The 23,443-nt window shown below is 44.1% G+C and overlaps 1 protein-coding gene across 5 annotated transcripts in view; it reads left to right on the top strand.

Annotated features, from left to right (window-relative positions):
• LOC138292399 (cyclic AMP-dependent transcription factor ATF-7-like) overlaps positions 1-23,443 on the top strand; it is a 679,599-nt gene that overhangs the window by 329,228 nt on the left and 326,928 nt on the right. For all 5 annotated transcript variants that reach the window (XM_069230978.1, XM_069230982.1, XM_069230981.1 and 2 more), the window contains one exon: positions 20,331-20,427. In XM_069230978.1, the coding sequence (XP_069087079.1) occupies positions 20,331-20,427 (97 nt within the window). The remainder of the gene's footprint in view (positions 1-20,330; positions 20,428-23,443) is intronic.

Genomic DNA, 23,443 nt, shown 5'->3' with positions numbered 1-23,443 from the left:
AGTAAAGGCGGTAAAGAAAAGAAGCCTTGGTAAAGCCAATCAGTCTTGTCTATGCAAAAGCTATTAGGTTTGCCATTGTCATTGCCAGTCTGTTTTAGCCATGTTACATACCAGCGTGGCTGTGTAGTACGTCTAAATGTTGTTAGAAAAAAAACAGCAGGCCTGTAAAAAAAAAAAAAAAAAATGGTGCAGCCATTACAATTTTTTTTTTTAAATGGTTAAGGGTGGGGAAAAGAAAGACAAAAAGAGGGTGAAATGTGTCAGGGAAGAAGCAACTTGGACAGTGGGAGGAAAGAAGCAACACAGACAAGGGTATCGTGTAGGAGAGTAAGAAGCAACACGGACAAAGTGCGGGGGTATGGTTAAAGAAGAATAAGCAGTGGCGGTTGAGGACAAAACAAATAGTACCTGGAAAACAGTGAGCAGTGGACGAACAGCTTAAGGACACTAATCAACCTAAGTCAATCAGTACTTCATGCTTCAAACAAAAAAACAGGAATTGAGATCAGCAAGCACTGGCCAGTTAGGAGGCAGAAAATAAGAGTAACAGTGAAGCCAATGAACGATATGGAATGGCTGGACTCCAAGCCTCTTACAGTAAACAATAAGTCTCACAACGACAGAGCATGTGCTATCGACAAGCAAAACCTATAGAGGGAAAGACAGTAGTGAGCTTAAATGTCAGGCTGCTGGAGTGCAATTAGAAAGCATGGGAAGATGGACATTTAATGATAACTCTGTAACCTGAAAGCTGATACAGCTTAATATCTCTTGCCCCAAAAGCTAACTCTGAATCATGGTCTGACCCTTGCAGAAAATCCGCAAAGGTAAGTTGCAGTTCGTAATATCACACCTGAACAAATAGACTCCAAATAACTCCATTGTTCCTTTGATCCTTGATATAAGTACAGACACCAAAAGAGGACCTGCTCTCCTTGTCCTACAAAGCCCCATATGTTCCCCTCACCCTCCTCTGACACTGTAAGGCATGAAACAGAAGGAGGGACCTCTATACCTATGGTAGCTTCTTTGGGACAAAGTGCCCATTCTGTCTAGCAGGAAGCAACATGAAGATGCTGTCCACTCTGTCACCCTACATCGACGTGCTCAGCTGCATTTTGTTTGGCCCTAGTGTCTCGTTTGTGGGCACAGAGGCCTAGATCCCTTCCTGGTAGAGGGCCTGTTCTGTGACATGAAGAGTCGCACACAGAACAGGCCACCTACCAGGAAGGGATCTAGGCCTCTGTGCCTAGATCCCTTCCCTTCCACATGACTACTCTCCATGCCCAGTGTTCGATTCATAAATTGATGTTGAAAGCCTATTGTGTTTTCTGAATCTTTGGTGTGATTAGACCTTTTTCTGTGTAGTCTACTGTGCACATCAAGAACCTTGTGCTGATATCCAGGGAAGGAAAATGGAGACATGGCTTTTCTTTAAAAATCTATGAGCACCTCACTAGCAAAAGGCTGCTTTATAGTTCTTCCTGAGCACTGCTATTTGGTGAATGGTAGAAGTGAGGAGTGGGACTGCAGTTCTCTTGTGAATGGTGAAGAACCTTCTAGGCAGGACCTACCCTTTTGTCCCTCTTTGATTGCTGCTTCAGGATGGCTCATGACAGCCAGTTGCAGAAATCTCACACTTTGTTATGCCCATGTCTGATTATTAGTTTTTACAACCAGTCCCCTTGCTACTTCTTGTGGGAGCCATCACTTTGTGCAAAGACTGTGCCTGAGTAACAAAAATAAAATTGCACCTGAAAGGGAAACCCCCCCCAAACCAGTTCTGAAATCTTAGATAATGAGCCCATGTGCCTTATCTGGAAAATGTGCAATAAAGCTATTGTCCAATCCACCCCACCTTAGTTCCAGTCCAAGTTCTTTTTGTTTTTTAATGAGCTCTTTTTATTGAGTTTATACAAATAGAACCAAATAAAAACAATACAGTGCAAAACATATAAGGCCCTTCAGGTACCAACCTCTAAGGAGAGTTACTTGCACAGGTAGAAATATATATCAAAATTAGCTTATCAAGAGGAGCATTACAGTGGTTCCCAACACATGATAGTACCATAATGTAACCAAATCATAAACAGTCTATGCATACCAGAATTTCAATATAGCCACAGTTTGTCGCCATCATAATTGAACTCATAAGTTGACCCTATCTGTTAATCTTCAGCATCAGTAGTCATTTCAGAGCTTGAGACTCCAGCATCAGTGAATCATTCCAAGTTCTTTTTGACCAATGATGGAAATGCTCTGCCCAAAGTACTCAGAGAGCTGTTCTGCGAACGTGCTTGATGTATGCCTGACTGCCAGCCTTCCAGAGGTTAGGGAACGTCAGCAGAAGTCAGCACTTTTTGTTGGAGTAGCTGCGGTTCTGCCTATAGTGCCTAGAGGCCTGTCTGCCTGCTGAGAAAGGGAGTGCCTGGCCATGCAGGAAGCAAGATTGCTCATGAGGTAGAAGCTTAGCGTGTTCTCATTGTAGTGAACACCCAAAGAAAGCAGACTACCATAGAGATCGAAGACAGGACCAACCTGAAATGTGAGGGGCTTCTCTACTTAACTTATTTTTGTGTTGGTAACTCCACCAAGGCTTTTGCAAGATCACTATGCCAATTGGCAGTCTGCTCAAGTGTGCTCAAAAGACTGGTACTGCCGCTCCTGATGCTGGGAAGAGGAGCCACATCTCTGCCAAAGCAGAACTCCCTGAAGGGCCCAATTGCTGAAGACACACCATCATAGATGCATGTACAAGCATGTATACCAATGCAGCGTGTCAGAGGTGAACTGCACCCCTGAGCTCCTCGACAGGCCTGAGGTGAGGTATTCAACCCGACTAACAACGGGTTCTGCCAGTGGACTCCAGTAACCGCGCCATACTTTTTGATGACAGCGAGGAGCCACTGGACTGTGTTGAGTACACTATAGTACACTGATTGGTTCTCTTGTTTTCTAGTTCACAGCAGGGCTGAAATTTATGTTAGGTCCTGAAGAAAGCCGCCACACCTCTGTTGAGGGTGAAAGACAGAAACAAGGCGACCTTTTTTTTATTAAACAAGAACAGGCTGAGGTATTGATCCTGTGCTTTCATGGTTTTAATCCTGACCCAGAGATGCATAAATAAAACTGTTTGCATACTCTTGAGTTTGTTTTAAGGCACTCCACTGCTTTCTTCTTTACATTCGTTTGTTTTTTTTACACACTAGTTAATACTTTGCCATCCACACCACACCATGTTCTCCAACATAGGTTGTAAAAACCTCTTGAAAACATCCATAAGAGCTCCCCTCTCCTAGAGGAAGGGTTTGTATCCTGAAGTGTAATTTGTGTTGTCACAGTGTGAAGAGGTTCCCTATGATGAAGCATGCCACCTCTAGGTGAGTGGGAGAATCCCTTCTATGAAGGGGGGGATACCCTTTCACAGCTAGGCCACATAACTGATACACTTTTCATTGACTTTCCTCTTTTGCCTTTTTCCATTCTGGCTACAGACCTAGGGATTTTCTAGTGATATATTGTGATATTCATGAGTGGGGGCGTAACCCCGTTTAGTCTTTAAAATCCCATGATCCCCAATAGTATGAAAGGGAGTTAACTCAACGCTATGGTTAGGTCCTTGTAGCTCCTTTCTGCCCTTTGGCCACAGATGGGGTCTGCAGGAGCCTTGTTGGATTTTTCCAAGAATTGGGACTTTTCGTGGCTATTTGCAGCATGTCTAGGAATGCGAATGGTAGGAAAAGACCCAAAGCTACCATTTGTCCTTGGATTGTGTCCTGTATTGTCTGTTACTTTGACACACAAGAGGCTAGGCTCCCCATAGGGGCCTATGCCCACTCCACTGTAAGAAGGGTAACTACCATGGTTTGCAGAAATGTGTCCGTATGTCTAAAGGGTGTTAGGTAGCTATTCGGGTTGCAGAATATACAATTTCCGAACGTTATGCGGTGGATGCCTTTTCAAAAGCAGATGCTGAGTTGCAAATCCAGGTAAAATGTGTGACTCGTCCTGGCATGGCATAAACGGATGCCGTTCCCCATTTTCGAAAGGTAATCTGTTGCCCTGCTGTCGGAATTGAAAGGGCCTACTTGTAAAATAGTGAGATCTAAGCATGTTTTCTGCAAATCCAATGATTATTCAACTGTTCTCCTGCAAACCACTACTCTTGTGGTGTGGTGTTTGGGAGAAATGGTAATTCAGAGCTGATTGTGAGGTATAGGACCTTACATATACTGGCCGCTAATACTTTCAACTACAAAGGCTCATTTTCAAGTAACCATACAAAGCGGCTCAGTGTTCTTTGTTTTAACGGGGTGGCACAATGGAACGAAGTACCAGAATTGAAACAGGTGTATATGGATTCCTATTCTTGTGGTGCAGTGGATGAAGGCCCGGTATTTTTATTAGACAAGAGGACTCGGCAGCGTCGTTTGTAGTGTGTGTACTGTATCAATTCCATGCTTTACTACGCCTGGAATATTGGAAGGTTCGTAGTGTGAGGACTGGCAAGTAGAGGAACATGACACATGCTCTCCATATTTGTAAAGTGTGCGTCTCGACTTTTATTTACTGTCTAAGGGCCGTACTTCCGCAGTATACTGGTCTTCGGCCTCAGTACTGGAACGCCACTGGGTGATAGTAGCTTGTAAGGGCATAGCTGTGTGTTCTGGATGTACAGTAGGCAGGTCCACTGGACTTAAGCCACAGGGAAGGACCAAGTTATGCGGTACATTGTTTAATAGTATTATCTCATTTTGCGTTTTTTTTTTTTACTCCTTAATCAGTGCCTGAAATGGAAAAATAGAAGTGCAGGTACTCTGAACAAGAGTGCCTGCTTGTTTCTGAGAAGTGGCGGTACTCTCCAGTGAAAAGTATTAGTTTTTTTATTTTTTTTTTTTTAAAGAAGTGCCGGTACTCTCCCTCTCAACATAAACAAGTGACTGCACTCAGTACCGGACAGTACCGTCCCATTTAAAGCACTGACGTTAATAGTATCTGGGCAAAGATTTCACCTCTTCAGAACCAATCTGACACTCAAATACAGCTATAAGGAACTGAAAGAAGACCAGTCGACCTTTGTGAAGGGCCTTCAACTGTGCAGTAACACGTATTACCGAGTTATTATTTATTTTTTTAGCAACTTTTGATCCGTTTGAGCTAGAAACAGCGATTTTTTTTTGTTAAAATCTGCAGATTATGCAGCAGATAATGATGGATTGTGTGGCAAACTCGGCATATCCTGCCGAGAGCGCAGCAGAATCACGTAATTCCAGTGCCCCTAACAGTAGTGAAATATATGCCGTTAATGAAGTACATAGACACATTTTAGCTGCATTTTAGTGTGCAGATCTTTTGTGAAGTCTACTGGCGGGGATGGATATGAAGCAGTAGTGGAGATGGCTGCTTGCCAGCACTTATGAGCTTAAAAAAACAGAAAAGAAACAATTTAGTAGGTGTAGTTGGAGAAAACCTTTGTATTCAACCGTTCTTTTGTTTCGTTGCATATGTTTATGGAATAAACGTATATGTTCTCTGTGACCAACGTCCATTGCGCAGGCACAGATTGTTTTGCTCTTGTAAACTGTGCAAAATACTCATCAGACATGAACTTTGTGTTTTTGCTTGCACCCGCGAGCAGCTAACACCCACGCAGACGGGCCCAGAGGAAACCAGGAAGAAATGTGGTACATTTTTGTGGCTTGGTCAATGCCACAGATGGCAGGCGTCCCAGACTGCCTTTTATAAAACAGTAAACGCTTGCAGACAGAGACCATGTGCAGCACTCCCCCTGCCTTTCTGAGCAGTGGATGGAATCGGAGTCTGCTTCCCGCAGCCTGGCCTAGTAGAAACATACTGGTTATTTAACCACTTAGCTGCTGGACCTTCTCCTCTCTATTCCTCCCTGCTGGATATTTGGGGTAGTTCTAAATTAGGGTTCCATAACTTCTTTTCAACCTAAGGTTTACAGCCAAATGTGTGTCCTTTTTTTCCAAAATCCTTGGGATTCTAAAGGTAACCAGGGTTTGTGGATTTCTCTGGAGGGACAGACGAAAAAAAGCAAAATATAGCAAAAGTTTGAGATTTTTGAGAAAAATAGGGGAAAAGTGCTTCTGATAAGTGTCTGGGTTTTTTCCTAAAAATGTCATCCACAAACCGTTTGCTGTACTAAAGTCCTCATCTTCCCAATTTTCAGGAACATGCAGAACTGAATCATAAAATCTAATTTCTTACCGCAGTTATCACATTTTTCTAAGAGATAGTCCCTTTTTCCTATTTTTTTGTGCCCTAAACCACCTTCCAGTTGTGGTGGAAACCAGTGTAAAACACATGGGTGACCAAGAAAAGCTGTAGATTGCTGAAAAGTAGTCAAAATTCCAAATTCAACAAAGGGTAATGTGTCAATCCCGTAAGGCTTTCCTAACAATAACTGTTGAAGTAAAGAAATAATGAAAACGAGTAGGAAAAAAGTGGCATTTGTGATAACATTTTTATCTGTAAATTTGTCACGATAGCCAGTTTACAAAAGCAATATACCATTATGTCTGCTTAATCCTTCTGGTTGCAGTGATATATAGGGTTTGTAGGTTCCCCAGAAACCCAAGGTACCCAGAGTTAACTGAGCTACTCTGTACAATGTTTTTTCATTAAGTACAGAGTATAGAGCACTTTGTATAGCGAAATAGGCAGAGTGAAAAATGGGTGACATGGAAAGCTATGTATTTCTGAAATGAGTGCAAGATATAGAGTTTAGGAGCTGTTTTTCTTTTTTGTACATCACTGAATTTATGGGTATCTTTACTAGCATATGATTTAGAGGGTATGTTTCAAAGTAGAATCTTTCTTACACACTGGCTTACATTTGGAAGGCACACATGCTGGCTTACATTTGGAAGGCACACATGCAGCAAAATCGAACTGGTGCTAACAAATTTTCTACAATTTTATGTTCCCACAAGTCTTGTGATAAAAATGGTACCTCGCTTGTGTGGGTAGGCCTCGTGCCCGCGAAGGAAATGGCCCAAAAAGCAACATGGGCACATCACATTTTTTTCAATGAAAACTGACCCTTTTTTCCAATGTGGCTAGCTCTTGATTTTAGAACCTAGCTCAGCCGGCACCTTGGGGAAACCGAGCCAACCTGTACATTTTTGAAAACTAGACACCTATTTATATGCAGGGTGGGCTAACTTAACCCAGAATCTCTTGCCAACCTCAAATTTAAGTTAAAAAAAACACATCCTCATATTTCTGTGATGGAAAGTTCTGGAATCTGCAGGGAGCCATAAACATCCGTCCACCGTCATTCCCCAAGTCTCCCAATAAAAATGGTACCTTACTTCTGTGGGTAGGCCTAGTGCCCACGACAGACTAGATCAAACCAAGGTCCATTAGTGTCCCATTGATGTTAGTTTGATCCGTTCTTGTCGTGGGCACTAAGCTCAGCCTTGCAAGTGGGGCAGCATTTTTATTGGGACAAGTGGTGAAACGCTGAGTGGTAGGAATTTTGTGAATTCCTTCTGATTCTGGAAGAATATGGCACAGAAATGCAAGGAGAATGTAAATTGCAGGCATTAAGTGTAAGGAACTTTGAGATCCACGAGAGACACATCGCCCTGTACTACCCTGGGTGTCTAGTTTTCAGAAATGCCCGAGTTTGGTAGGGTTTCCTGGGTGGCCGCTAAACTCATGCCCAAAAACTGCAGCTACCCCTTTTTTGATGTTGCCACATTGTGTCTTGGATCCTGCACTTTAGCGGACAATAGGCCCACTCAACCGAGGTGAGGTATCATTTGTATCAGGGGATATGTGGAAAAACTGGGTTGCAGGAAGTTTGAGGCTCCCAGCCGATTCCAGTGCTTTGTGGGATCAACGAGAGACACCCTTGAGTCCCCTGGTGTCTCGTTCACAAAAATATCTAGAGTTGGTAGATTTTCCCTAGAGATACTGTTCACCGTGGCAGAGAAAGACAGAAAAGACAAATATTACTGCACAACCATCTATTTTTCAAGTTCACACACATATTGGTTGGATTTGTTACAAGGGCGAGTTGAAGATTCAAAATGTAAATTGTATTAACAAGAGCTTTCACAAAAACAAAATACACTGTTGATAATTGAAACTGAAAAAACAACCAATGACTCACAGCTTGTAGGTGTAAAGCCACAACAAGGCACCAGCTGCTTTACATTCCATTTACACACCTTTCACACACAACATACACAACACCATTCACACCGCCAGCTGCGGGCCCAGCACATTACAACACCCACATCAACAAACAGAGCCATTCATGGCCCATCACTTTCATACGCATGCAGGACTGACACAGAAATCACACCGCCTGGCAGCTGACTGAGTGTGTAGACTGGTGTTTGGCTGGCAGTGTGTGTTGAGTGACCAGCAGCAAGTCACTACACACACACACACCACCAGCCAAATACCAGCTCTCACACACCGCCAGCCAAGCACCAGGCCACACTGCCAGTCAAGCGCCAGTCCATGCACACTTCCAGCCCTCACATACCGCCAACCAAGCACTTGTCCACGCACACTGCCAGTTAAGCGCCAGTCCATGCACACTGCCAGCCATTACCAGTCCTCACATACTGCCAACCAAGGACCAGCACTCACACACCACCTGCCAAGCGCCAGTCCACACACATGCCCAACCAAGCACCAGCCACACATATTCATCGCATGAAGGAGATTAAATACCAACTATGAATACAAACACTACAGGTCTCACTAAATACATCAAATTGAACTGGCTGACCCCCTGGTGGGCCCATATTGTTTTTGAGGAATGCGTTTTTCCCTTGGGGAGGGCCCCTGAGGAGATTATTTTTATATATATATATATATATATATATATATATATATATTACACACACACGTCTGCCACTAAGTTTGTAAATGTATGTATAGTTGGTTGTGTGTATACACATATAAATATTTGTGTAAATTATGCCCCGGGGATAGACCCACTAGCCACAGTGGTTACTGGTGGCGCAACATGAGCAGCAGTAGGTTTGTGAGAGGCATTGCTGTAAAGGGGGGGACTTATGCCTCCCACAAACATGGGGAGGAATACTAACAAGAGAAACCTCCACTGCACATGGAAGCATGACTTATTAATGTCAACGCTTTCGCTTTTTAAAAACAATCTGCTTTTTTAATTCTTAAAGAGATTTTATCATCTTCTACTTTGTTTGTTGCATGACTTACATGGCAAAGAGTTTCAGGGATTGACTTGTGTACAGGCTTTTAGTGCTTTATTGGTTTGCCCAACTCTAGCCCATTAAGATTCTGTTTTTCCCTGCAGGTTCTGCCCACAGGGCATGCATGGCCTGTGACCTTGCTGTACGCTCACAACTTCTCAAGAGCCCTGTGCACATCACACTGGAAAACAGGATTTGGCCATTCTGGGTTTTTACTACCCCCTCTTGCAATGGTGACTAGACATTGCAGTATTTTTTATTTTTATTTTTTTACATTCTCGCTTTTCAATAAGGACCTTTTTTCAGGATGGGGGACCAGCCCTCTCAATATAAGATGATTTTGTTCATCCTTACTACAGTCATTTAACTCTTTAAAATAATCCTGACTTTTAAAATACTATTTGGCTGCAGATTTCCTACCTTAGAACATACCTAGGTGTCAGATTGGATACAGAATGTTTTTGAGCAGTTGCCCTTGTGCACTGGTAGGTGGTGTAGTTAGACTCTGTGTTTAATTTGTGCACGGCCCACTCTAGAAGTGACCTGTGCAATGCCTATGTGAGCGTCACACTGCTCACTGACGTCAGTTCTTTCTTCACGCCATCCCCTCTGATCGAGACTCCCCTCAGTCACTTTTTGACTGACTTAGACATTTTTGTCTAACAACTAATGTGCCTTTTTTGTGACATTGTGTCACTGTCTCTGAAGAAACCCACTGGGTTCAAGCCTTGTGGAGCCTGCCACCGACAAATGTCGGTGACAGACCCCACTTTGTCTGTGGTGTCTTGAAAAAGATCACCTGGTGTCATGAGTGAAAGTCAATTAAACCGAAGACCATGCGAGTGGGCTATGAAACTTAAGACTGCTCGTCATGTGATGGTGCTGCTCTGGGTCCTGCTCACTTGGGAGGTCTTGGGACTGCTCCTGGAGTTGCTTGCATAGATCTTCGTCCCATTCCAGGACTTCTTCAGGTAAGTCCCATAAGAAGGCCAAAAAGTTAAAGCGCTCTTCGACTTCTCTGTGTTGCTTCCATTCCTCAGATGATGCGAGGGACTGACACCACAAATCCCAACCTGGTGGTGCCTGTGCAGCTGTTGTCAGAAACTAGGTTCACTCTGCTGGTGAGTTCACTTTCTGCACCAGTTAAACTCTTAGGTTCAGTTGGTGGATCGGCTCCTACTGCGACATCACAACCACTTGGGGGGGGGGGGGCATTCCAGTGCCACCTATCAGTGGTGCAGAACCCATCGTGATTCCTGGCTCCAATACGAAGCTAGACCGATGTTGCTTCCAGCTCTGACCAGGCCATCAAGGTGTGAATTGGAGACAGAGCCCCATAAGCCTTTTGAGCCCACAGCCATAGGTTCGCCCAGCCCGCTTCCCTCAACCCTCACCATCTGCACTAATGGAGGGACATAGTATCAGACAAATGGGTGCTTCAGATAGTCCCGTCGGGTGAATCCATTCCATTCCAACAAACTCTGCCCGTCACTCCCTCCATCTCCAGGTCAGTTCATGGAGGACCACCTTGCCTCTTGCAACAGGCAGCACTGGCGTTTTGATGCAGGCACCCTCTCGATGGCCCTTCTGGCTAAAGGGCCATCAAGAGGGTGCCTGCATCAAAAGTAGGTTGTGGCTGCTATTCCCACTACCTTCTTCGTGCAAAAAAAAGTGATGGATGCTAAAGTCACCCCTGGCTCCCTTTCAGACACTCGCTTTCACTGGTGGTACTCTGGATACAGTGCAGTTTTGGGGTTATCCCCTGGAACGGTGAGTTCAGGATTTTCGGGCTATGGTTGTGATGTTTCAGCCCCTATCTAGGATTTCTTGAGGCTGACTCGGAGGCTGCTGGGTCCAATCTTCTCATGCATCCTGTTGGTAAAACATGTTCATTGCCATATGCAGACTTTGCAGTGGGATCGAAAGATCCAGTGGGCACAGCATCAGTGAAATCTCTCCAACCTGGTCCACATAACGGTGGCAACTGCAACAGACCTGCAGTGGTGGCTTATGGGCCGGGACTGGTTCAGAGCTAGACCTCTCTCTCTTCTTTACCCCGAGTTCATAGTGGGCTTGTTGGGTGGTGCAGCCACCTTGGAGAGGTGGAGGTCAGAGGACTCTGGTTTCTAGAAGAGTCTCAGCTCCACATCAGTCTCTTGAAACTGAGAGCAATCTGACCGGCATTGAAAGCCTGAATTACCTCAATCAGGGGAAGGTTAGCACAAGGGTTCACCTCTGCCATGTGGTACTGCAGCAAACAGGGCGGGGTGGGGTTGTGGGCCCTTTACCAGAAGGCCTTGTGCCTTTGGACATGGCTGGAACATCCGGGCCTTTCCTTGGTGGATCAGCACCTGGTGGTTTCTCTGAACGCCAGAGTGGACAAAATCAACCTTCTATACCCAGGAACTCACAAATTCCATCACCATCCAGAGGTGGTGTAATGTCTCTTCTAAGATACGGGAGATCCTTGGTTAGATCTATTTTCCACCGCAGATAGCATACAATGTCAGTACTTCTTTGCCCTAGAGTTTCCATGGTGGCACTCGCTCTCAGACACATTTGGTCATTAGTGGTGCTCTGGACTCCTGTACGCCTTTCCTCCGATACCACTCCTATCCAGAGTTCTCACGAAGACTATGAACGACTGAATCCAAGTCATCCAAGTGGCTCTGGACTTGGCACATAGAGTATAGTGTCCTGGACTCGTGAGCATTAGTATCTGTCCTCCAGTCATGCTGCCTCTTCGGAAGAATCTTCAGTCACAGGAAGGTGGGCAGGGTACTGCACCCAAAACTGTCCACTCTCCATCTTCATGACGGGTGATTGAGCAGCAACAGTTAAGGATGTTTGATCTCCCTCCTGAATTGTTATGTCAACCTGGCAGCCAGGTGTTCCTCCACTAAATTTATTTTTGCTTTCGAATGGGCCAAATTTGTGGCTTGGTATACGTGTAAATCAGTTGATCCTCTGTCTGCACCCTTGACTGAAGTTCTCTTGTTTGTTCTTTTCCTGGCCTTGCAAGGGTTTTCTTTGGACAATCTCAAGGGATATCTGTCCTCCATTTCTGCCTTTCTGTGGTTGCTGTTCAATTCACCTTTTGTGACTAGATTCCTTAAAGGTTTACTGCATTGGTTTCCTCCCACACCTTTCATTATGCCCTAGTGGGACTTAAATGTAGTTCTTTCCTTCCTCATGTGTTCCCCTTTTGGGAGGGGGAAGTGGCTAGCCTCTGTGGGTCATAACTCTTAAAACGGCCTTCCTTTAGGCGATGCCACCTGCCAGGAGGGTTAGCAAGTAACAAGAACTCTTAGTTAACTCTTCCTACAGTTCATTTTCCCAGACCAACTGGGTTTGAGGATTCAAGCATCCTGTTTTACCAGTGGTGTTGATACCTTTTCATATCGAGCAAAATATCACACCTGCTACCTTATTTTTTTCTCCCTCCTCATCCTTCAAAACAAAACAAAAAAGAAAGAAGAGACTCCACCGCCTGGATCCAAAAAGAGCGTTTTTCTTCTATATTGATCACACCAAAGATTTCCGAGTGGACGGCCAACTCTTCATTCCATTTCCATGGGTAAAGAAAGAAAAGGCATTTCAAAAGATAACCATCTCTCAATGGATCATCCTCTGTATAAAAATCTGATGTTCAGTGCCCACGAAATAGCCCCCTGAAGGCTTAAGAGCTCACTCTGCCAGAGCTACAGCTGCAACAGCTGCATTACCTATAGGAGTCCCAGTCTTGGACATCTGACAGGCGGCTAGGTGGGCATCACTGCACACATTTGCCTAACACTACTGCAGCAAAAGTCAGACCTGGTGAGATTACCTATTTGGTCTTCCAAGACTTCTTTGTATGAAACAATCCACAGACCCACCTCCCGAGAGAGATATTACTTTGGTATTTCTTCTAAAATAAGGAATCTGCATCTGAAAGTCTTTATCAGATGAACAAGTTACTTATCTTTAGCTGGTAGAGGCTCTGTCCAGCTGTAGATTTCTTATCAACCCTACCATCCTTCCTTTCTGCTGGCTGATTTCTCCAGATGAAGAGAACCTCCTGTGCCTCACTTTTGGCACCATGCACACTCTCCCTCAGCTTGGCTGTGGGCGTCTGGTGTAGAAAACAAATACTCAAAGAACTGAGGTCAGTGTGCCAAGGTGGCTTTATATAGGTACAGTGCTTGTCACTTCTGATGCAGATGACACCACTTGTAGCCAAACAAACCAAATGACCAGTGTGCAAGGGGAATTGCTCAAAGAATTTCCAGATCCAGTCTGACGCATGCGAATAGGTGAGGAATCTGCAGCTAGATAGTCTCTACCAGATAATGCATTACCAAAGGTAAGTAACTTGTTCTTTTGTAGCAACAGAAAGTGCACTACTAACCCAGCATGTCATGGAAGTTAACAGAACAATCTGCCCGGGACCTTTTTATAACTTGAGTTAACTCTGAACTGCACACAATATTATAGTATCCCATCAAGAATGAGGCCGTTTGTTGTCTGTTTTCTGGATTTCACTTTTCAAAAAGCTCCTTTCAGCCATCTCTCCTCCCCCAACCTCCATATCCACTCTAGCACCCTAAGTTCCATCTCCTCCCTCAGCCACCTCCTGCCCAGCAATATAGTATTGTCCTTTCAAAAGAACACCACCTTGACAGCCGGGTAATGCTAGCAGTTTCTGATTACTGCAGGTGCCTTGTATCTTGGTGGTCCCCATGCAAAGATGCAGTCACAATATTTGCATCTTCTCCAGGCCAAGAATTCAAAATTGGTGTTAGGCAGCTATCCCAAGCCAATCTCCGTCCAGTCATCTGTTTCTGTCCTTAAAATTTGCACAAGTTCTCTCAAGCACCTGTTGGAAGCCTTTTCTGACTTAACACAGCATTAAGATTTCAGTCATATCCACTCATCAGAACTCAGACGAAATGGTCGGGCACACTGCTAAATTCTCCCCATAAACACTTTGTGTGGCAGATCAGATACATCCCTCCATATAAACTTACTACCGTTCTGGGTGATCTTTTTAGTTTTAAATGTTTTCTTCCATTTGTCAGCTCTGCTGTGGTAATGAGCTACAAAGACCCTGTTACAACCTCTTTTAACAAACCTAAACAGAATCTTCACTCTCATCTGCTCTGTTGCTGATATTGGACATGTGCAAAGGAAATATTATCTGGGATATGTGTCTGGTGTATCACCGAACACTGACATTCATACCCAGGGGTCATACAGCCTCACTGTATGAGTGGGAACTCCAGCACCATGTCATCATCACCATATTGGCGGTCTTGGCACCATGTCACTATAAATCCAGGTTTGATTGAACAGTACGTCTCCTTTATTAGTTTCTTTCACTTAAAGAAAATTAAGCTGTTCTTCAGGAAGGAAGAGCGATCTTGCATTAATTATTATTTTTTTTTTTTTGCACGCCACCAGAGCGAAGTCTGTGTTAACCCTTGCATGTCTCTTTAGCTGTAGGTTAGCAGCGTGGACTTTTTTTTTTTATCAAAACCAGGCGTTTATTTAATCTGGGTCTTCATAAAATAGTGCATTATTAAACTAAGAATTACCTAGCCCTAAAACTACCCATTTCCGGAGGCCATCAGTCTCTTCAGAGTGGCAAGACGCTTTAACTGGAAATCCAAAAGCAGTCTCTCTCAGGGGGTGTACTTAACGTATAGGATTCCATTCCTCCTTGCAGGAAAAATCCATCATGCGAGAAGCTAAGAGAACTCGAATGCAGGCTGTTTGACAACAGTTCCACTTGTGACTTGCTGCTAGTTGTCATCGGATTGTCTATTGACTCCATACAGATATTAAATGTTTTCTGAAATTATAATTCTATCTGTAGCTAATGTACAGCTCTCAAGAGGTTTATCTGAGCTCATTGCACGAATTGAAGCTTAATTAGTGTAACTCAGCTTTTTGAATATTTCTCTTGGTATTTTTCATATCTGTGTAAAGCTACTTAGTGCCCAGAGGGGCATTGTCCGTGCTATATAAAACCACTAATAAATATATTTTTGGACTTTAAGTTCTTGAAGTTTCCACCAGTGCAAACATTCTTTTCATCAAGTTGTTCTGATACTTATTGTCTTCTCCTCTTCCTGTCTTTTCAGTTTTGTGGCATATACCAACACTATAAGAAATAGAAAGTGCCAGTGTGTAAGAGCCGGCTAAAGTGACCTTGTGGGTGACTGTTCTTCCTAGTATCTCCAATTTTCATTACTCCTCGATTAACAAATAGCAATTGCCTCCGCAGTGAAGGATTTAAGCGGCAATACACATCCTCCGAAGAAAAAGAAGTTTATGTGAAGCAAGTCCACGTGCAGGGTTTAGGGTAATAAATGCTCTGGTTGAGCAACTATAAAAAGCAGGCACTGTTCTGCCACTAGTTTGCTTGACATCAACAAGCTAAGAATGGGAGAGAGCTTACAGCAGAGGTTCCTAGAGCGATTCAAGGAAAGCTGGATTTATGCCGGTCTTTCAGAATAAACACTATATAAATAAGCCCTAATAGTTTCACTGTTAATTTAATTTTAGGTGGATATCCAGGAAATATTATGTGCATCTGGCCCTCGCGGACCTATGCTGGAAGCCCTGTTTTGTAAGAATAAGACTATGCTTCCTATACCTCTTGACATAAGATTTGATGGAGTGACTCACCTTCTGTGGGTCAGGTCGTGATCCCTGTTGAATCATTGTGAGCACCTTTTTAAGTTTTAGACAACACCTACACTTTAGAGAGAGAGCATTGATTGGAAGAGTCAAAGGGAGTAACATTTGTGTCTGACTTTCTTCTTACATAGTTATTGGAAAAAGGGACTGTAGATAAACTTTAATAATGATGAGGGTAGACTAAACTACTGCCTGCCTGATTAGTGAGAAAAGGAAGACAGAAAAGAGAGAAGCAAAGGGTTTTTCCTGAGTATTGGACAGTGATTTTGAAACAGCAGCATGTTCTGATTGGAATAACAGTGTCCCAAGACTTGGACATCATAGCGCCCTGCAGACAGTAACTTCCCTTCCTTTTTAGGTTGAGCGCACAAGCGCTTTGACCTGTTGTAAGTATTGTGGGCCTTTAACCACGTCCACTGCACTCCCATCACTTTCACTTGGTCGTGGACTTGCTATCAAAAATCCTTTATCATTGGGAAATGCTTTACTTTTGTCCCTCCTTGGGGCGGTTTTGTTACTGCCCTGCAGACTGCCCCTGTAACATGGATAATTGCATGACTGCCGATAGGTTTGACTGCGAGCAAACTTATTTTTCTTTTTTTGTCGCTCCTTCTCACTCATGGAGGCCATGGCGCTTTGAATCGGCTTGCTTATGTGTACTGTTTTACTTTTCATTTTCAATTTAAGTGTCAAGAAAAATCCAGTTAGGAATTTACAACGCTATTAGCTGTAACTTGAGCAAATGGAGACCCATTGCATTGCAAGTGCTTGTTTAGTGTACTGACAGACACAGCTAATAGATCCCTCCTTTGAAACACTTTTGGATGAATCTGAGCACGAGTGGCACTGGAAAATAAATGCATTATAGAGTTCTCTGCCATCCTGTGAGGAAAGATGAAGTATCCCTGTCCTACCAGCTCTACGTTTTTCAAGTAAAAATCATGAATTTTTTAAAAGGGAGTCCCCTGGCCTTTTGGGCACCGGGGATGTTGATGGCTTCTCTGTAGTGTCAGATTTTGGCACAAAGGCTTAGCTTTGGTACAATGACTTAGTCAGTGCTGCCTAGCAGTGCCCAAAGACGGCAATTGGTAGAGGTAGAAGTTGCACAGATGCACTAGGTGGACAATGCCTCGGGGATGTGATGCCATGTCATCTTGCTCATGAATAGCACACCGTGCCTCACCAGTTAGCATTGTGATGTACAGGGCTCCACCTGGTGGATCAAAAAGATGATAGGTAATAACACTTTGTGGGGTATGTGCAAAATCAGTACTCCGCATCTGCCTTTGCCATTAAATAGTGCTCATTTGCAGAATTCGCCAATCAAGTATAGACCCCAGGTGACTCACAAGCATTGTCAAAGCTACTAGTTTTGACATTCTATTGTGTTAGAGGATTTATTTTATGGGGCTTTTTGGTATAAATTTGTGTGTCTTGTCTTTTAGGGGTCTGGTGGGAGATCGTAAGTCCATGCAGTAGCCTTATGTTCTGTGCTGGTATTGTGGAAATTGCTGCATGGGGAATCCAGAGGCAGTGTGGTGGTGTTTTGAGGCAGCTCGATTAGTCATGTGTTTTTAAGGCGCACTACTAACCCATAGGGTCTCAAGGCGCTGAGGAGTGTGTCCTTGATCAGTTGAAGAGCCAGGTTTTGAGGTTGTTGCTGAACTGAGGCAGCCATGGTGACTGTCTGAGATGAAGGGGTAAGGTGTTCCACCCTTTTGCTGCCAAGCATATAAAAGATCTTCTTCCAGCCGAGGACTTCTTTATGCGGAGTATGTTGGCAAGTGACTGCTGAGAGGTCTGGAAGGGGAGTACCTGGTGATGTGATGGTTGAGGTAGCTGGGTGTGCTGTCGTGGAGGGCTCTGTAGGCGTGCATGAGGAGTTATAAATTGATCCTCTTCTCGACTTTGAGCCAGTGGAGGTTTTTCAGGTGCTCTGTGATGTGCTTTTGACAGGGAATGTTTAGGATGAGTCTGGCGGCGGCGTTCTGAATTTGTTGCAGCTTGCTCAGGTTCTTCTTGGTGGTTCTGTCATAGAAGGTGTTGCTGTAGTCAAGTCTGCTCGTGATTAGTGCGTGTGTCACGGTTTTTCAGCAGATGGTTGGAGTCTGAGGGTGTGGAAGCAGGTTGAGGCGATGGAGTTCACCTGTCTGGTCATGGTGAGGGTTGAGTTGATGAGGATGATGCAGAGGTTACGTGCGTGGTCTGTGGGGGTGGGGGGCCTGCCGAGTGTTGAGGGCTACCAGGATTCACCCCAGGCTGGGAAGGAAGGTCCCATGATGAGGATCTCTGTTTTGTCGGAGTTCTTTCGTGTGACCGTATCCATGCAGAGTATTGTTTTGGTTGTCTGAGTTGAGGGAAGGAAGGCTGTTCCTTTGTTGGCTTTGTGTAGCTTGCCTTTTATTCTACATGGTAGTACAATGTTTGTGTTGTACAGGTATTGTTTTATAAGCCTTGAGTCTTTTGTGAGCTGCATTGTTGAGGGGTTATGCGAAACATGTTCTCAGTAAGTGTGCATGCTTCCATGACTTCAGAAAGGCAGTGCTGATGTCCGGTGGATTTGAAGGCCTGTATCTTGTACTGCTGCTAGGTGGATAAATTGGCAGTATTGGTAGGCCCTGATGTAGGCTTTCTGCAGAAGCCAGATTAGGCAAAGTCTGGAGTGGCTGTATAGGTTGCAACCCCATTTTTACTTTTTAACCACCATCTATAACCAATGGACTTGTAAACAATTGAGGAAAATGGAACAAAGCATCCATCGCGCAGCAGGATTGTGCCACCAGTGTGAGGAATTAATAGTACTGACTCCCACCATGTTTCCACTTTCTTGGTCTTTGGACTAGCACAAGGAAGATGCTTCCTTCACCTGTAACCACCTGTCCTGAAGTTGTCTTAATGTGGTATGCCAATGCTGTAAATTGATAAGCTTAGCAGGATGGAGAAGTCCCCTGCCCCGTTTTCTGTGACTCAGTATACTTTGTTCATTATGTTACTGAGCTGTTTACAGTTTTGAAACAGTTCAGTTCTGCTCTCAGTCTAGCCACCACTCCAATTTCTCAATATTTATGTGTTTGCCTGAGACATTGTGTAGAGCGCTCTGTTGCCTTGCGGCTACATAGAGGTCCCTCTCGCCCTTTATGAATAGGATTTTTTTTGTCACCGTATTTTGGATGGTGCCCCACGGCCACCTGTATTTGTGTGGCTTTTGTTCTTGAGTTTCCATTCACCCTTTATTTTAACACTTACTTTAGAGTGTACTCTGCAATGTGGGGTTCGCTATCAATCCTTAGGCCTGCATGGTGTATATTGTTCAACTCTTTGTGCCAAGGGACGTATTTTTGGTTTGTTGACTGAGACCTTTTACAAGGATGTAGACCTAAAGGCAGTTCTGTAGTCTGCCTGTGCTGTGGATAATCGGATTACTGTACCTGTCCTGCCAGCACTGGACTTTCAGGGTTGGCGGTTTAGATTGCAGTATTTCTGCAGTGCCGACTTCAGCATTTGTCAGCCAGCAGCTAGTGTTAGTGTTTAATTCCTTCAGGGGTTTGTGTAGGCAGGAGCGTCTGGTGACCTTTGAAAGTGGTGGGGCGAGTGAAGTGGCTCACCATCTCCAAAAAAGCAAACATAGTTTCCTTCCCTACAACAGCCCATACTAAACAAACCCTCATTCAAAAGCCCAAATAAAAACAACCCTTCCCTCCAAAATAAAACAAACCCCAACTAAAGTACATGCATTATGCATTTTATTTTACTCAAAATTTAATTGTACTTAACTGCAGACTCCGCATCCTCCTTGCTGTTCTTCCGAAGGCTGTGGAACAAAGACCACCCCCCCACCCAACAACCAATCAAGACACTGCTCTCATGCTGTCAACTAGCATGAGAGCAGCCCCAGGATTTGATGGAGGGGAGTTAGCCTGACACTCCACCCAGCTGTCTGAGACGGCTGGGTGGAGAGCTTCAATTGGTGCATGTCACTTTGGCCAGCACAAGACAGCCGGCCAAAGTGACATGCACAGTTTGAAGTGTCTGGCCATGACTACTGCAGTCCTCAATGCTGCAAACTGGCAGCAGTGGACATTCCCTCCTGGTTTGGGGACGGGCTTGCAGCTATGGTGCTTCCTGGTTAAAAATAAAATGGCAATGAAATCATTTCATTGCCATTTTATTTTTAACACTTAGGGGGGGGGGGAATTGAGGGATTGAGTGGGATGCTCCCTCACCCGTATGAAGAAACTACAGCTGTGTGTAGGAAGTGTCCTATAAAGACGAAAAAGTCATTTCCATGCATTGATTTTATGTTCTGCCTCACTTTCATACTCCAGCCGAGGCCAGCTGCATATCGGTGTGAACAGCCACTTTGGAATGGTCAGTTGATAACTTTCTCTGCCTTTCTTTTTTTTTTTTTTTTTTTTTTTTTTTTTTTAGAGGTTTACGAATGAGGACCACCTTGCAGTTCATAAACACAAACATGAGATGACCTTGAAGTTCGGCCCTGCCCGCACAGACTCGGTGATCATAGCAGGTATGTTCTTTTCTGCTGATATGAGAAACAGTTCTTGCCCTTCCCGTCATATACTGCCAGTCTTTTTAGAGCCTCTATAGCAATGCTGACAGCCACCATAAGGTCCAGGAACCAGTTACCACTGATGACACACTGGAAGAATTTAATTTTACGAAGTATATTTTGATTCCCTTTTGATTAATAAATAAATAAACCTGAATGTGTAAGTATTTGATTTCAACCATACTGGTAGCCGTTAAAGACACAATGTTTGTTCTGAATGGCTATCTCATACTGTTGCGCAGGTTCTCATTATCCTAATGAGACTACTGGATTAGGGTGGCAGAATCACCTGAATTGTGTGGGATACTGGGCGCGATCATAAACCATGTGACGCATGTTGACCCAATCTGGGCTTTCCGGCCAACTAGCAGTGCCTCACCTCCACCCGAGGGCGGGGATGATTGTGGCAACCGGGCGCATGACAGAGAGGACTCCTCAGGGAAATCGTGGTTGATCAGATCTCATCCCTTTCTCTCAGTTAGCTTGGTGTCACACAGGCAAAGACAAACAGAAGCAGAGTATAGTTCAATAGGGATTATTGAATTAACAGCATCTTGGATAAAATTGCATGTATTGCAATAACTAGAATGATAAAACACACCAGAAGGAAAATTGTGACAAAGAGAGTGAAACCCCAAAACAGTTCCACGATACTGTCACAAGGAATAATATATGGATTTCCTACCTAATCTATTTTAGAGCACAGCGTGATAAGACCTAATCCGTCCTTCAGTCCTACACCCCCTCCCCCCCACCCCCCCTGGGAAGACATCCCCATACCTGAGCAAGGAATCCTGTTGTCTAGAAAGACACGTTCCCTTGTAGGCTAGGGATTCCGCAGTCTAAGCAAGCAACTGTAGCGAAGACGTTAAGCAATCAGCATGCAGTTGTGGTCATCTGGTTGGAATCTCCTAACGTGTATGGGACTAAGATGTGTTTTATAATAAAACAGTTGATGTTCTAGGAAAATGACCCCACGTAAGGATGTGTATGTTTCTGTGAATGTCGGAGACACAGCGTACCGCTTTTGTCAGCAACCCTATCTGACTGCAGCCTTGAGGAAAGCACAAAGTGAAATTAATGCAGTGCTAAGAACGTAATGCTTTCCTAGGCGAAAGAAAAAACAGATAAAATAAAACACCACCACAAATGTGGCTAATGCTAGACAAATAAAGCAATGCTGAATAAAATGTAAATGGGCTAAAGTGCACAATGGCATGCCTAGTTTGCTAAAATAACGTGTCTAAAGCATGGCTAAAATATCTACAGAACAATACCTCCACAACAATGGTGTACTCATTTACCTTTCTAGATGTCAGTCTGAAACACACACTATAATCTGAACATGAAATAACTTGTGTTTCAGGAGAATAAGGACCACAAAGTTTAATGTGGGTTACTTCATGCTACAACCTCATTTGTTGGCAAACAGAACTGGAAACAAGTGTTACAAAGTGTATCTGTAATGTATCTTCTCAGTGCACTGGTTGCAAACTTTATGATTATTCTCATCTAACTGGCTAGTGTCCTAGAGTGTCTCCCCTTCTCAACCTTGTCGTTTCAGTCAACTCCACCATTTATGTCTGGACATGAATGTTTACAGGCTGTCCCTCCTCTCTTGCAGAGTTAATTTTTCCTCAATACTCTTCTTGAACAGCATGCATCTCTCCGTGGTCAAACACTTAGTAGCTAGTTCAGCCATCTGTCATTGCTCTACTTTTCCTGTAATAACAGCTAATAATATCACCTGTGCCAAGCTCATTCTCATGAGGTAGATGAGTTGCATGCGGCACCTGACATATTTGACACCCTCAAATAATTACTGGTCTTAAGGAGCTAGTGTAACATCATGACAGAGGAGGGAGGATATGGTTTATTATCCCTCATCTGAACACCCTTTTACTGCCCCCACACTTTCTTGCCATGTTGTTTGTTTTTATTTCTTATCATTCTCCTTCCGTACAGCATGCATAATAACTGTCAATACTAACCTCTTTTCCGATTAAACGGCCTAAAGCTAACATGGGATCCAACTCTGCTGTAGCTCTCAAGTTGTTATCTTTCCTAGGCCTTCATTTACTAATGTTGAAGTTTGTCCACATACTTAACAATTTCAGCAAAGACTTTGCCTATGTAGATCTCTGGCTTTTTTGCAACAAGTCTTTGTGAAGGCTTTCAGTCATCTGTTGTAAGACCAGGTAAGGAAGTAATAGGCATTGCTTGAAAATGGCATTCCCCTTGCCTGGTTCCTTGTGCCAATTACTCGAATACCAAATGCTAAGATTTGACCCCATCAGAAACTTTGTTCAGTAGCATGTGTGGCTGTAGATACACATGCTTTGCATACTCCTGCCATGTAGTGTTGGGTTTGTAATGTTGCAAGTTATTTTTCTTCGAAGAAGCATTTTCAAGTCACTGGATCGAGTGACTCCTCCTCAGTGATACTGTGCATGGGCAGCGACTCCCTTGTTAGATTTTCTCTTCACCGTCGGTTTCGGACGTGTGTCTCTTTGCTCTGTCTTCCCCTCACTCTGAGTTCGAAACCTTCTTCTATCTTTACTCCATTGACATTATTGTTCTTGGTTGCGTTTTCTCACATTCTCACATGCTTCTCACTCCGTAGGTCTCAGAACCGACTGAATGCTCTTCAGGGCGTCCTCGCCTGTTCGGCCTGTCTTAGTGCATGGCACTGACCAATACACTGTGCTGATGGAACAGATGCCGTTTCGCTTCTGTCCTCAGTGCCACTCTCAATTCCCACACACTCACCAACTTTTGGTGTGCAACCTGTGCCTCTCCCCAGACCATCAAGAACCCACCTCCGACACCTACAGATCATTCTGATCGAAAAAGACCCTTCGACACCGTGGAGCTTGTCGGCATCAGATGGCGCACAAGACTCTGGAAGACACGCTGGACATCTCTGGGGAGGAGCTGGAACAGGAGTCTTGTTCCATCCAGGATTCAGACGTCC

This window comes from Pleurodeles waltl, chromosome 4_2 (assembly GCF_031143425.1).
Source record: "Pleurodeles waltl isolate 20211129_DDA chromosome 4_2, aPleWal1.hap1.20221129, whole genome shotgun sequence".
Classification (NCBI taxonomy): domain Eukaryota; kingdom Metazoa; phylum Chordata; class Amphibia; order Caudata; family Salamandridae; genus Pleurodeles; species Pleurodeles waltl.
Note: the sequence above shows the minus strand (reverse complement) of the source record. Positions and strands in the feature narration are given on the sequence as shown.